The 16,404-nt window shown below is 35.6% G+C and overlaps 1 protein-coding gene across 1 annotated transcript in view; it reads left to right on the forward strand.

Annotated features, from left to right (window-relative positions):
• Positions 1-16,404, forward strand: part of ADGRG2 (adhesion G protein-coupled receptor G2) — a gene marked incomplete at its 3' end in the record, with an annotated part of 53,370 nt that overhangs the window by 27,476 nt on the left and 9,490 nt on the right. The window contains 16 exon segments of the mRNA XM_084268408.1: positions 731-778; positions 2,037-2,104; positions 3,682-3,755; positions 4,768-4,807; positions 4,922-4,956; positions 6,585-6,667; positions 7,303-7,363; positions 7,842-8,578; positions 9,347-9,542; positions 9,857-10,013; positions 12,239-12,388; positions 12,622-12,744; positions 13,784-13,829; positions 13,930-14,033; positions 14,618-14,742; positions 15,561-15,829. Of these exon segments, the coding sequence (XP_084124534.1) occupies positions 731-778; positions 2,037-2,104; positions 3,682-3,755; positions 4,768-4,807; positions 4,922-4,956; positions 6,585-6,667; positions 7,303-7,363; positions 7,842-8,578; positions 9,347-9,542; positions 9,857-10,013; positions 12,239-12,388; positions 12,622-12,744; positions 13,784-13,829; positions 13,930-14,033; positions 14,618-14,742; positions 15,561-15,829 (2,316 nt within the window).

A 16,404-nucleotide genomic window follows, 5' to 3' on the forward strand; every position in this document is an offset into this window, starting at 1 on the left:
GTCTTTCCATTAAATGGAACGTACTCTGTCTGCTTAAGGAAGGAAAGTTATGCTGCCTTGTTTTCATGACAAGTGTAGGAATTTTCTCTTGGGTGCAAATACCTTTCCTGTCCTTCATTTGATTTTTATACAATGGAGCCATTTGTTTACAGTACCTTTAATTTGAGACCAATGTTATTTCTTTTCAGGGTAGGTAGCATTTAAAATACGGGAGCAGCCAAAAGCTTGCTGAAAGTAATTAAAGAGATGTTCTACTAGATGAGAACATACATGTCTGCTGTTGTCATAATTTGAATTTTATCAGGTAGAACAGTTTTAGCTTCATGCTGTCATAAGTTGCTGTGTAAGTTCCTCAGAAGCAGATAATCTGCTGCCTAGTGATTGAATACTGTGATATTTGATGAGCTTTTTTTATGATATGCTGATTTCTGGTTATTTGGATTAAAGGAAAAAAGATTGCTTGCCTGTAGGTCTTTTCTGGAAACTGGTACAGAAAGTTACTAAAAATTAATCTAAATCAGCCTGTTTCACTCTGAATTTCTTGGAAAATGTCATGGTAAGTGCCCTAGAGAAGTGAAGTCTAGACATGTGAAATATTTCTAAAAGGTAAAAACTTTTAAATTTAAAACTTTTAAATGCTTGTAAATATGTACGTTTGTCAGTACTGGGTTCAAAAAGTTCAAACTTTTTTACTCACTAGATTTTTTTTTCCCCACAAAAAAACCTCTAGCAGGAGAAACTATTTTGTGCAACATAACACCTGTCTGTAATTATTCAGGTTAGTGGTTTTCTTTTTTTTCTTATAAAAAATATACCTAACTATTTTCTATTCTGATTAATATGATGGCTTTTAGTTGCTATGTGAAAACCTGCTCTATACTAAGTTCTTGTAAAATTAAATTTTGTATAACTACTTAAAAATTAATTTAAAATGGGGGGAGGTATTTAAAAGTAGTGTTTAGTCGATTGTATTTTTGATCTTTCATTTCTTATCAAAAGATACACAGTTGCAGGTAGGAATTACATACCTGAAAAAACAAGAAACTAGTATGCTGTGTTAGGTCCTAATGGCTGCCACAGTGTAGCCTAACTCTACATCAGGAGTGGAAGTTGAAATAATGTTTAGGAGAATTATTATAAAAGTCTGCATTTATTTTAAGAGCGTAATGTGAAAGAACAGACAAAGGGAAATGGAAAGAGCAGTGATGTTTCCTTTATATGTGTTGAAAAAAAACACAGTAAAATATTTTTTGATACATGTTGCCTTCCAAAGCACTTTGATAAATGGCTTCTGTGAGAAATGCTTAAAATGAAGACATTTCTGCCAAGTAGCCATATTCTGAGTACTTTATAGATTAGAAAGAGGCAGAATAATAACTTACACTCCCTCTCCCCAGAAGTTTCCCTACTGGTAGATACAGTAAACTTCTGGATGATTTGGGTGATTTCATGCATGCATGCATTCCTCCTGTACAAGGCCTGCACTAAATGTGTGGCTTCAGGAAGAGAAATGTCATGGAAGTTCCTTTTTGTCTCCAAAATGGGCCTACCAGCTCTCAAGGACTGTTGAATGATGCTCTGAATTATCTGAAATGCAGGCATCTTGAAAGTTCTTTAATCCCCAAGGGAATAATTTTCAGAGTATCACGTTGCCTTTACCCAGTTTCATTCTCATTGCGGAAGTTGTAGTTGTACTAATAGAAAATCTCCCCTGCACATTACTGGTTAGGAAGAAAAAACAAAAGAGCTTAGAAGGAATTTTGAGGCAACCAGCAAAAATAAATGTACAGAATGGATATAAGTACAGAGCTATTGGACTAAATAACAAAGCTACTGGACGAGTTTATTTGTGGAAATAGTAAATGAAGATATGAAAGAGCATTTGCAAAAATGGTGGACAATTAGAAATGCTAGTTTAAGTGTTCTTATTTCCCTTCTATTGTAACACAAGAAGGTGAATTTTTAAATTCTCGAATAATTTTATATAATGTGGTTTAGTGTTCATTTTCTTAACTTTTTTTGGCTTTTGGTTTTAGTGTTCTATGTGGGCAAGGTAAAACTTCACTCAAGAGAAGAAAGTAACACGTCACTAAATGTAGAAATAGTAAGTATTCTCTCTTTGAAAACTTGTTGGAATGAGTTTATTTGAGTACATTTCAAATACTGATATCCTAACATGATTCTTACTATGGTTTTTTATAGTTTTATTTTATTTCAAATATAGTTTGCATTGCAAGTTAATATTTGCAGTAGATAGTTCTACTCTTAAACTGCTACTTTGCAGCTAAATTCTAGAATTCAGACTAAGCAAACTTCCTACAGTAGGGGCTGGTATTTCCTATACAACCACTGAAAGGAGGGGAAAGCCCTAGGAAGTCTGGAGAGAGGAACTGCCTAATTAGGAATCTACGTTTAAGCATACAGGATCTTCTTTGGAGATTAATCTAGGCCCTTTAGTTAATAAGGCAAGCATCATTAACGGCAACAGTGTGGGCATAAATTAAATTGGATCGGGTCCTGGGAATAATTAATGTTGAGACTCTCATAAATAGGTTATCATTGTATGCCTTTTGGCACGTGTTTAAGCTCCTATTAATTTTGCAGTAGGCCCATGTGGCATGAAAGTGTCCACTTATACACCACAATAGAGGTGTAAGAACAATATCATGCAATGCAAGGACCATACAGATTATCAGTATTGAGATAATACTATGACAGTGAGAATCTTTCATCCTGATAGATGGAAAACTGAAGGGAGAAGAAAAAAAGGACTTTAGCTTGTAAAGGACCTTGTCCATTTCTCCTACACATCCCTGTATACTCAGACTGGGATATAACATGCCAGTCTCTGCCAGCAGAATCACTGCAGAGAGCTACTGCACAGATGCACATGGAGCACTGAGTTTTGGCATGAGGCCCCCTGGCAAAAGCCAATTCTCCATTGTGTTATGTTGCAATGGTGATAGTACCTACAGAAATCTTCCTAGTGTATTAACATTATGCCTACAGCTATTAGAAAAACAGATTTCTTGTCTCTTGGAACTCCTTCACCTTTTAGCAGAATATTTCTTAAGTAATATCAATACCGTAGAAGTTGGATATTTTCATCATGTTGCTCACTGCTTGAATGAATTGTAAAAATAACCAGTAATGTTAGCAACCACAAGAATGTAAGAATGCAGATCTATAAAAGGCCTTTAGATAAACGTTAGTGTATCCCCTGGCCCTAAGGCTAGATTATATATATTTAGATCATTCCTACCATGTCTTTCACCCCAGTTCTTCACTTATATTCCCAGGATTCTATGTTGTCTGTTACTTACATCTATTATGGACGTTGTCCCACTGCTGCACTTCCAGTTAGAAAAATTATTCAGTGTCTGGTCTAAGCAGTCTTTCTTGCAATCAAATCCAAATTCCTCTTCTTATAACATGAGATATGGTGAGGTCTCTATTCTCTTGTCCCTATCTTTCACAAATCAGATCCTGTAATTCAGTGAGCCAATTCGTTCCATAAGTTGTGCCAACAGTCATGGGAAGTATTTGTTGAAATGTATTTGTGAGAAATTGTGGAGCTTATCTTTTGAATTTCAGACTGTTACAATGCATGAGATGAACATGTTTCTTTTAAGGATAAAAATAACTGGGTTTACTTAGTCATGGAATCTTTGTTTCTAACAGATTAATAACATAACCATCAACAAACAAGTTACAAAATTAATTGCAATTCCAGCACCTACCCTACAAGAATTGAGGTAAGTAATTTTGAATAAGGATTGAAATAGATTTTATATTTGAAAAAGACAAAGTTGGACCTTCCATGCGGTTCATTATACCTGCACTTTATAAATTAAAAATTTCAGGAAGTGTAAGTTATTGTTCTTTAACGTAAAGCACATAGTGGTTAGAATAGTCTTAGTTTTAGTTTATGTACCACTGGAGTTTGTTTTAAGAAAGGGCACACTTGCAGATTTCTCTTTAGGCCCTTAGGTTTTCTTGGGGCTCAGCAAGGTCCAAAGGTCTTGTCTATATGCTGCTGATGTTAATAGTAGTAGCAGTAGCAACAACTACAGCAACTCAGGACATCAGCTGTGGGCTGTTGAGAATGCCAGTCTGACTGCCGCTTTTCAGGAATAAATGTTTTTTTTAAATTTCAGGGATTTCTTTTGTCTCTTAGGAAATTATTAAGAGAACTTTCATAGCTGCATGTTTTTTTAATAGGCATTATTGGTGTCGTATCTATGTTTTTATTTTGGTGTAGCTTATTTTTTCAGTCTTTATAAGCTTAGAGAGGTTTGAATGAAAGAATATTTACTGTTATTTCCCAAACTTACCCTAAAAATAGAAAAGATGTAATTGGCTGACAGGTCTTGTTTGTAGAAGAAATACATATTTCTTACTCATTCTATTTCTGTAGCTCTGGTTATAAATAGAACACTGTGCAAATTATTGCTTGCCAAAAGGCAACATTAATATTTATCTTTAGCACTTATAAATTGCTTTTAAAGAAGTAATGAAAAAGATGTTAAAATATCTGATGACAGAGGTTTAAACAGTTGGTGAAGCGACAAATAAAAGGCAACTTCTAAAATGTTGAATCCTTTGAAAAGTGTTTTTACAATATTAGAGCTGGCATGATTTTTTAAAAAAATCACCAATCAACCAGACTTTTTTTCGGCAGTAATTTCTTGTTCTTTTCATTATGTTGTAATTTTCTTTAGAAGCGTAAGTAAAAATCCTCCATAATGGTAACTTTTTATTTTTAAGAATTTCAGAGTTCAACAAAACCTTGCAAGCAATAAGTGAGGTAAGGTTTGGAAAGCTTTTTTTCAACTTATTTCTGATAATGAAATTGTTTAAGTATCAGTCCTGTTTTCTTCTGAAAAAATAATTTTTTATCTATTTTCCCTTGTCATTACAGTCTTCTGTAATGGAGTGCAGTACAGAAAACCAGAGGTGTGTTGGTTTGGGTTTTTTTAATGCCTATTTAAATGCTCAGATATTCTCGTGTGAATATATCAAGTATGAATGGCTATGTATGAGAAGAAAAAGCAAACTTTTTAAGAAGTTAAGTTTGAGAAACTAGGCTGGAGAAATATATGGGGACTGACAAATTCTGATTCTATTATTCTCTTTGCATGAATGATATTTTCAGATTATTTTTTTGAACCAAACTATATTGCTTTACATTAATCTTTTAGTTAAACGAAGGCTTGCCTGCCATATTTCTTATGCATCTTTGAATTAGCTGAGTCACTTACCAACATAACCACTAAGGCTATGGGTTTGGGACCATGAAACTTCACAGAATCACAGAATGGTAGGAGTTGGAAGGGACCTCCAGAGATAATCGAGTCCAACCCCCCTGCCAGAGCAGATTCCCTAGGACAGATCACACAGATAGGCATCCAGATGGGTCTTGAATATTTCCAGAGATGGAGACTCCACAACCCCCCCTGGGCAGTCATTGTGAATACAATGCAATGTTTATGAGGGAATTGCTTCAGACATCCCAAGTTACTATTATTCAGCTTGGGAAACCAGCCATCAGTGTAGGGGAAGCCTGAAAAGGTCACCAGTTGAGAGTTTGGAAGCCATGAGGTATCACAATGGCAAGGCTGTTTCGTAAGGCTGAACCTGGAAACCCTGAAGTGTAGATAATGTCTTCAATCTCATTGATACACTAAATTGCAGATCCCTTAAACTGATCCCTTTGGAAACACTTATAAAACAAAATCTAGATCTCCATCCCCGCAAGTACCTGAATTTGGGGTTTATCTTCCTGGGTTCGGATGAAAGAAAATCCAAACCACTCAAATAGTAATAGACAGAAAGTCAGATCACAGCTTTGAGTCATATACTGGCAGTAGTTAATGTGCTTTGTTAATTATTGTTAGGTGGAAAGTAGCTTCGATTTTTATGTGTTGCCTTTTCATTCATAGAATGATAGAATCATAGAATATCCTGAGTTGGAAGGTACCCATTAGGATCATCAAGTCCAACTCCTGACTCCACACAGGAGTTTCTTGAACATGAAGAATTCTTACTGTAGGTTGGCTAGCTTAGGTAGGGTTTCACATCATTGAACCATGGTTGTGAGAATGTAGTTACGTGCTTAGGTGGGTCCTTTAAGTTCTCTTTAAAGTCAAGAGAAAGAATACCAGCTTTCTCCAGGTAATGGAGATTTCATAGACACTGACATAGCTTCCTAGGACACATGCTAGTTTCTCTGTGGAGTTTCTTTACAGTAACAGTAGTGATTATGTTATTATCTTCACAAAAGTACCAACTCTTTAATGTCTAACATCAGTTAGGGCAGACCCCATTTAAAAATCAATAGTGTCCGTAGAGAAAAGAGACAATAAGCTGTCTTCAACAGATGTACTACGGTTCTTTTTAGCCTGGCATAGAGTTTAATGTACATAAAAAATATCTCCAAACCTGAAAAGGCCTAGGAAAGATCTGCTTTCACACTTAGCATTTGTGCTAATGTGCTTTCAATTAGCATTTGACAATAGGTTCATGCATTGTAAGCATGAGGCAGGTCTGTTTCTTGAGTCTAAAGCTTTTTCTTCTCATTGTAGTATACACTGCAATTTCTTAATGAAGCTGGCTGAGAGAGAGAATATAAGCACCTTAACAGACAAAGCTGAAACAAGCCAAGTTGGTAAGTTGTGCTTTAAACACAGCCTCATCACAGTTCCCCTTTCAGATTAAATTTCTATCTTTACAGGTGACTTCTAGGGAGCTAAAAGAAAAGATTGTTACTTACTTTAAGATAATTTTTTGTTGTCGTAGCATACAAATACATAAAAAAATGCAGCCTTCTGATTTTTGGGTGGGGATGGGGAAGACAGAAAGATGATTAAAACCTCTGGTATAAATAAAGCTGACTTTGAAAAGATCAGGTCTAAAAGTACTTGGGAACATAAATGTGTTACTGAAATAGCAATCTGACTTTCAAAGCAGCCAAGCTTTCTTAGTGGTATGCTAATAAGGGGCGGTGACTCATACCATTTGTCCCTTTTTTTCAAAAGATGTAGTTCTACATTTTGGTTTGTTTGCAGTAGTAAAAAGCCTGTACTTGTCCAGCATTGAGCAAAAATCCAGGGATATTGCAGTATTCTCACTGGTCAAGATCTGTTGTACAAATTGCATTTCAGAAAAAAACTCAAAATCACTTACAGTATATGCACTATTAAAAAAAATTACACACACACTTAATTTAAATATCCTACTTCACAGTATTAGCAATTTTTATCCTTCAGGATAAACTAGATTAATGCTTCTTTGTCATCTCAGAGCGGTGCTGCTGTTCATCACTTAAGTATTGTTCCTTGACTGCTGAAGAACTACAGATGTAGTAAGTATAAATACAAAGTTTAACTTGCTTATTTCCTAAATTTCCTAATGCATTAGTAGAGTCAACTTCCATGTTGCATTTTAATAGCTAGGAAGAAGAACCTGACAGGCATTTTCCTATACAGCTCCCTCCTTATTCCTCCCCCTTTCCTTCCCTTCTGTTCCCCACTCCCCTACCCCATTATTTTCTCCTCAATGCAGATAGCTTTTGTATTTAGCATCAGGTCACCTCTAGAATACACAACAAAAGCTGTAGTAGTATTTATGGACTGGCTAGTTAACAGCGATAGCAAAATAGAATTCATGAGAAATTCATATTCATTACTAGACAACGAAAGATCCAATCTGATTGAATTAAAAGTATTCGTTGTTTGTAGTATGTCCATATCATTCATATAAATTCGTCAATTATAACTTGTTTTCTTGAAAATAGAAATAATGTTAAATTTAACATGGATTTTTGTGCTTTTTTTTTTCAGTATTATACAAGTGCCACCTCATTCCATTTGGGTTCCTTTCTCTCATTCTCTGTCTATCCCTAAAGGGAATTCCCCCAAATCTAATACTTTTATTCCCCCCTCCACGTTTTCCACCAAACAAAGTCCCACAGTTAGACCACTGATCCCACCATTCACAGAAACTCATATTCCTGGAACTTCCTCCACATCTCCAACTACAAATCCTCTCTCTGAAACTACCATGACATCATCTACTGAAACTTCTGTGTCTTCCACCAGTGTTATCACTACACTTTCCTCTTCTGAGTCTCTTGCTCAACATGTCATGCCAGCTTTTCCTTCCATAGCTTCTAATAAATCTGTCACTACTTCTACACCTGCAGTAAAATCTGTCACTAATGCTGCTTTCTCTATCAAATCTGATGCTGCATATGTTAGCAAGCCTATTACAATAATTTCTCCTTCTGTAGGTTTCACTAAACTTTCTGCAGTTTCCCCTTCTGAGCTTCGCCCCAAACATCCAATAGCAATTCCCCCCTTTGAGACTACCACCAAATCTGCTGCACAAATTCATCACACTACAGATTTGACCCAACCTCCTACTGGTAACAAAAATGTCACTACAACACCTGTTCTTCCCCTTACTCCTCTCACAATAACTTTGACCCCTACTGTTAGTCCTGTCAACCATTCTGTCTCAGCTTCTCATCCTCATTCTACCGCTGATGGCCATGGTAGCCTGCCTAATGGGAGCACAGGTAAATATGACAAATAAAATTATTCTTTTATTATTATTTGAATTACATATACTGGGTTTGCTTTTAAACTTTATTAAACAAGATTATATGACCGAGCTGTGACTTTCAAATTCTGTGAAAAGCCTAAGAAAACTCTCACAAGGTGTATGTTTTTTTAAAGTACATTCTGATGCCTTGGTCATCGTGGGTGATACCTGACCCTACAAATTGGTTAGTAACTGTGATAGATAGGTACTGTGTGAAGTTCACAACAGGTACCTTTGGCAGAAAAGAATCAGTCAGAGACCCGGATAGCTAATGTTGTTTACTAAGCTAGTCTTTAAAATACTGCAAATCAGTGTTGTTTCTTAAAATACTGTTATTTTGTTCTCCTGGTTGTACGCATCTTCATAAGCATCTTTTCAAATTACTGATGTTATCTTGATTTTATTCTACTCAGAGGCCTCCAGTGGCTAAAAAGCCAAAATAATATATTAATTAATATCACTAATGGGCTGATATGAGGAACTTTGTAATCAATAAAAAGTGGAATTAACACTGACCATTTGAAACTTTGCTTTATGTTTTCATAAGATTTAAAATATTGCTATCTGCAAAGTAGCTGATTGGCAGAAAAAGAGATTCTGCCTCACATAGCTTGTTGAGAGACCTTGCAAGTTGTGTAAGGTTTGTGGTCAGGAGAACCATTTATTTTTTCAACTTCTCAAAGGTTACATCATTTGTTGAATAAAACATTTAAATAAATGCACAACTTTTCTTTTGTCACAGGAAAGACACTATCAGCTACAACGCACACAACTTCTGTATATACCACCACTAATACCACAGCTGAGCAAATCGTGTCCAAAATAGAAAATGACTTAGCAGCTGGAAAAGTAGAGCCAAAAGATGTAGAAAGGATGATTAGTGAGGTTAGCAAAATCCTGACTGCTTCTCAACCATTACCGTCCCGAATTTCTAACAGGTAGGTCATTCTGCAATAGGTTAAAGGTGTATTGACTTTCTGATAAATTGGCTTCAGCAAGTTTCACTTTTTCATAAGCCAAAAGAATATTTCTTGTTCCTTAATGTACTCATACAAAAGGGAAGGAGTATGGTTCTCCTGTTACTAGCTCTACTATAATATAATGTCACGGAAAACAGTGTATTTTTTTGTGTTGGCACCACAATAAGTAGTGTCATCTGTATTTTATGCTGTGTTTGGATTGCTGCTCCATAATCACAACCTGCCTTGGGTGTATGTGCTTGGTAATACTAAATACCTCTTTTTCTTAACAGAATTATAAAACTGGTGGATTATATTGGCTTAAAACTGAACTTTTCAACAATGTCTGCTGATTTTACCTCCCCTTCCTTGGCTCTGGCAGTTCTTAAAACCAATGGCTTCCGCTCCAACGAAATGTCTTTTGCTGTCCAGGACTCGGCTGATCTCCAGGTTAAATACTAATAATTTCACATTCTTGAACATTCTCAAACATTTACTTTTAAGTACTTATGTTTACATATTTATATGTAATATGAGCTTTTGCTGTCTTTCTGTCAGAGTTTCAGGATCTTTTGTTCATATTAGTTTCAGAGAAAAATTACTTAGTTTTTGAAGCCCTACATAGTTTTTCCTTTAATTTTCTATTATGGTGTAAATAAACACAGACTTTTGCAGAAACTGGAATTCGTCTGATAAGCTGTTAGAGTGGGTACAGCCAGAACACCATAATGGACAGAGTGCTTGGCAGAATGACTTTGCCTCAAAAACCCTGAATTGTGAGTCACTTAATCACCCACCCTGACAATGCTGGCATGTATAAAGGAGTGTTGCCATATGGCTTCATCTGTTAGGAGGGTATTAATTGCAGGGGATTCCAGGAAGGAGCTATTATGCTGCTTGGATAATGACATTCATGCATTTGTCACTCATGGCTAGTTGGTCTCACCAGGAAAGAAGTGCTTAGAAAGTTTGGATCCATTTTGTCTCCCTTGCGTAAGACTAAGACTAGTATTGTCCTGCTCTGGACAATACTAGTCTTAACCTTAAGCAAGGAGAGATGCAAAGTTCTGGACAAACTTTGGAACATTCTGTCCTCTCAGAGAAATAAATAGCTTAATCTCGCATGAACCATAAGTAGTGCCAGAACTGTTCTGTGATACTGAGAATTATGTGGAATGTTAACATGTGATTTCTTTTCTATTTTCTTAGCAATATGTGGTGCATTAGGGTGAGGGACAAGGAGTTCATAGAGCTGAAAAACAGATACTTGCTAAATAATGATTTTCTACAAATTTCGTGGCACTGGCAATGAAATACAATGAACTTTCAACAACTAACATCTAGTTGAAATCAGTGCAACAAGAATGCTTTTGTGGAATTGATTTGGGATTTTTTTGGTGCTTGTCTAAACCAGTGATCTCCAGAGTACCCCAGGGTGTGCACGTGACAGTCCATTGAGGTGCAGGAAGAAAATATTTTTATATTATTAATAAAAAATGCATTAAAAAAATTTAATCTTTATCTAACATGTCAGGTTTTGTGTATGGTTTATAACCTGCATAATATACTAGTACAGCAATACATGCATGTAACTTCTAGATATATTTTGGGGTGCATGCTCCAAACATTTTTAGGGAGTTAGGAAACCACTGATCTAAACAGAATAGTTAAACCATATTGTAAGGGTATTCTGGAGAGCCCACACTGTTATTCCTATTGCAACCATTTTTAAATACACAGATAATCTCTTTCTTTGGTTCTGTTGGTTTCACATCTCTCAGGAACTCTAAGATGGTATTTGTATGTAAAGTGATTAATGTTAGACAGGAAAATATTAGATATTTTGTACTAAACAAAGCTGTCTAAGTACAGCACAGAAAACTGGGTAAAAATTCAGATCTTTTTTATAATGTTAGATTACTAACCTCTTGAGCTATCTGAATTGTAGCTTATTCAGTTTAATTTTTGTAATTTTTTCTAGATCATAGAATCATAGAATGGCATGGGTTGGAAGGGACCCCAAAGATCATAGAGTTCCAACCCCCCTACCACAGGCAGGGCCACCAACCTCCAGGCCTGGATCTACACAAGGCTGCCCAGGACCCCATCCAACCTGGTTCCAGGGATGGGGCATCTACCACCTCTCTGGGCAGCCCGTTCCAGCGCCTCACCATTCTCTCTGTAAAGAACTTCCCCCTAGATTATCATAAAGTTAGGGGTTATGTTCTTAGGTTCTGCTTAACCTAGTGTACTTAAAAACCTGTTGACAAATAATGGCTATTTACAGGTTTTTTTGAATTCTGAAATACTTCATACAGGGCTTAGAAATTTGTAGTCTTTGCAGGCTTCTCTCCCTACACAGTTACATAGACCTGCCCAGGTTGTTGCCCTCCACCTTTTTCAAATCAATATTATCTACCACACTGATGTGTTTTGTCCCTGTAGGCAAATGGGTAAAGCCAGAGTATTTTCAGTGGTAGGCAAAGCTGAAATGAGTTGCATCCTTTTCAGACCTGCTATTTCATCATTGGAGCAGGAGAAGATTGAGAGACCAGCAGTGAATTCCTGACTGTGATTACATATGTGTGTTTTGAAATTCTAAACTGAAAATACGTTATAATTTGTTTTTTCTTTAGTGAATGAAATGAAGCATAATCTTTGCATTTATTTTTCAGATATCTCTAGGTGTTAATGCAATTCGCGATTTAAATAATCTGGGATCAATTACACTTCCTTCCTCAATACTGACAGATTTACCCCCTGAAGAGTTGGACTTGGCTTCCAGAATTATATTCAACTTCTTTAAAAAGACCACTGTGTTCCAGGTATCTTTTTGATCCTCTGTTCATAAGGGTTTTAAACTGAAGCCTAGAGCAAAGTACAGTATGAATGGACTTTTTTCCCCACAAAACTTTTTTCCTATTTCAAAACGTCCTGATTTAAAAAGTAGTGGGTTTTGTTCAGTACTCACTCCACAGAACAACTAACCTTGTGTGTACTGTACTATACTGTTTTTTTCTTTCAGATTTAAAAATCTGATTATTTGTTGTCATTCCAGGATGTGTCCTTGAAGAATGCATCTTTAATCAGCAATGTTATATCATCAAGTGTTGCTAACCTCACAGTTAGCAACTTAAAGGCAAATGTTACTGTCACTTTACAGAATATCAAACCTAATCAGGTATGATTTATATTTTGGCACACTTAAAAGTACAATTTTGTTGTCTCCATTGGAGTTGTAGAAGCAACTGTACTAAGAATACAGATTGGTTGGTTCTGCTTTACTAATGTGGACATTTCATCTCCATCTGGATTTTAAAAAACACTCATTTATGCTTATTTATCATTGGTATAAAGATTTGTTCTCACATGGCATTGGGTAATTTTGCTCTGTCATTTAGCCATTCAGTTCTTCCCTTTCCTACCCACCTCTTCAAAGAATAAAAATATTTAGATGACAGCCTGACAGCAGGGGTTGCTACAGACAGGCAGCACTCATATTTCTAGGTGCTGTATGGCCAGAAAGCAATATAAGTCTTTTACCCTTGGGAGAATGTTGTTCCTTAAACTGGAACATGGGATTGTGTTGTCTGGAAGTCTTAGGGCTCATATACAATATTTCTTTCCTAAATGAACATCAAGGGTTAAAATCTTGTATCCCATATCTTAAAAGAGTTTTAAATACTAAAATATTATAGACTGAAAAATGTAGGGATTCCAGCTTTCTTCGAGAGCTGGCTTAATGTAGTCTTTAGCTGTGTTGATACAATAGTGAGTTTTGAAATGGAACTGTAAAAGTATTAGTATTCACAGCAGTATAGGGTGCTGCTGCTATTATTTTTAGGATTTTTCTTTTCAATGTGGTTATTTCCTTGATAATTACAAAATTAGGAAGGAATAAAAATCCCAAGAATTTCTGTGGTGTGGGAGGACAATGACACAGCATTCGTAATGTTCTACCAGGAACAGAATCTTAGCATGAGCATGAAAACTAATTCCTGTATGGTAACTTCAAATTTGTTCAGCATATTTTCATGCGCATATGACAATATTAATCCATTCTATGTACTTAAATTAAATTTGTGTTCATGAAAATGTCTATTTGCTGTATAGATTATTTATTCCTGCCTGCCTTTTGTAGAAAATTCCTAAATTACTTGGTCATACACTCATAGTTTAGTAAAACATCTTTTTTGTTTGTTTTTGTACCTCCCAAACAGGATAATTCAACAGTTAGATGTGTTTTTTGGGACTTTAATAAAAACAGTAAGTACTTGTTTTAACACAAGATATCATGCTAGTTTAGATATGTTATGTTAATATAAATAAAGGCTTTTATGAATAACAAAGCTTTTCTCTTTAACAGGTGGACATGGAGGCTGGTCATATGAAGGTTGCGTAGTTAAAGAAAGTAGAGTAAATGAAACAGTTTGTTCATGCAACCATCTCACAAGCTTTGCTGTTTTGATGGTAATTACTTCTAAAAATATGCAATCTGACCCTAATTCAAGGCAACACTTAAAATGTTTATTATCTTAAGCAAGTGAGGATTCAGTAAGCACGTCCCACCGATGAAATACTACTCAGGTTCTGTTCACTTCAGTGTCAGTACATATAGCCATAAAATTAGTCACGTGTTTAACCTGCTTGTTGAGCTGGGGACCTATGAGTTCCATTGAAGTAAAAAATTCTATAAGTGCTGATTAAACTGCAGCTTTTACATTTAGGTAGTTGTTTATATGGTAGGAAATAAAAATTAAGGTAAATCAAATGTAAAACATTTTTTTAATCAAATGGAATTTCAGAATTAGAATCATGGAATTGCAGAATATTTCAAGTTGGAAGGCACCCGTAAGGATCATTGGGTCTCTCTTCTTGCTCTTTGCAGGACTGGATTGGTTTTTCTGTTGTTCATATAACCTTTTATAAAATTCATGATGAAAAAAAAAAATGTTGCTTTTTTAACTGCAGTGGGAAAGGTGCATTTAGGGTGCTTTTGTTTTTTAATCTTACTCCATTTCATTCTCTGAAATTCACTTCTGTTTCCATTTTAGAACGTGTATGGAAATACTCCCTTGAATCCCACACAAGAATTAGTACTGACATTTATATCCTATATAGGCTGTGGCCTCTCTGCAATTTTTCTGTCTATTACGCTTGTGACCTACATAGCCTTTGAGTAAGTACCTGTTCAGCTAAGCTCCTGTCATTCTTCAGTTATGATTGCTTGTACATTTCATTGCCAAGTCTTTTCCAATAGTTACAGATTCTGTGTCTGTTAGTAGTGCACAAATTTGTTCAGTTTACCAGGAAGGTGTTGGTTCAGTCTTAGGAACATTAATCTTGCAGACAAGTGAATTGATCATGACACTCTATGCAGTAAGTAAAGCAGTCGCACCCAAGTATATTAGATTATCATAACAGAAGAATGAAGGAATGTGTTTCAAATGCAACATACATAAAGCAGTGCAGAAAGATGGCATTTTGAAATGAATTTATATGCTTTGTTGTTTGTCTGAACATTTTCTTACATTTAAGCCTTTAATATTAAATCCTCCATGCTATGTTTTGGAAATCTTCCTTGAAGTTATTTATTTGGAATGCATTTATTCTCTCATTATCCCCTCATCAAGGACTTGTCTTTATCAAAGTTTTAGAAGTCCAGTCAAAAGCCTAATCTAATTTAGCAATAAAGAGCAGTCACATTTTAGCTTTTGGAAGTACTGTCACAAGAAGTCCAACATACAATGAAAAAAAAATCATGATACTAAACTCCTAAGAATCAAAACTATTTGCATTTATGTAACCTTATTATAACAGACTTTAAGTCTTTTGTAAATTACTCTCCCCATGTATAAATGCAATATACAAAGCATTATATATGAATGAAAATGTATTTTTTCCCTCGGCATTTATGCATTAAGGACTACAAGAGAGGAAGTGAGACAGGGATCTGTGAATAACTGATGTCATTTTACTAATTTGCTTTCTTTTTAGGAAAATCAGGAGAGACTACCCCTCCAAAATCCTTATTCAGCTGTGTGCTGCATTACTTCTACTCAACTTAGTTTTCCTCCTTGACTCATGGATCGCACTGTATGATACACGAGGTCTATGCATTGCAGTTGCAGTATTCCTTCACTATTTCCTCTTGGTTTCCTTCACCTGGATGGGCCTAGAAGCTTTCCACATGTATCTGGCCCTTGTGAAAGTCTTTAACACCTACGTACGGAAATACATTCTGAAATTTTGCCTTGTTGGTTGGGGTATGTATTTTCTTTGGTTTGGTTTGTTTTTCTTTTGGATGCTAAAGAGATACATTCTCTTATCAGTGAATGTGACACAGTTCAGAAATGAAAGTGAAATGGACATTAAATGTTATAACCATGCAGTGACCAACCTATATATTCCAACCCAAACCTATATGTTCCACCTTTCTGACATAGGGAACTCCCTGCTAATTGCAGAACTGAGGCTGCTGCAATGCAAACTGATAATGAATTTTCCTTGTGCAAGTACAATAGAACCAATTTGGAATGTGCATACTTCCATTTCCATTTACCAGATCAACGGTGTTGGTTCTGTTTGCAAAATAAATGCAAAAAAGATTATATTACATTTATTACATTATATTACATTTTTGGTTAAAGGATGAAGAGATTCTGGATCTGATAATCCTCTCTGGCCACTTGAGTAAAAATGAGTGAAGCCACTGAAATCAATAGAATTGTTTTTCTTCAAACAGGTGTAAGAAAGAAAATCTGCTATCGTATATCTGATATTTTAAATCAGTTTGATGAGTGATGGTATTTGTTGCTTTATTCAGAAAAGTTTGGAGCTA

This window comes from Gallinula chloropus (assembly GCF_964237585.1).
Source record: "Gallinula chloropus genome assembly, chromosome: 1".
NCBI classification, from domain to species: Eukaryota; Metazoa; Chordata; class Aves; order Gruiformes; family Rallidae; genus Gallinula; species Gallinula chloropus.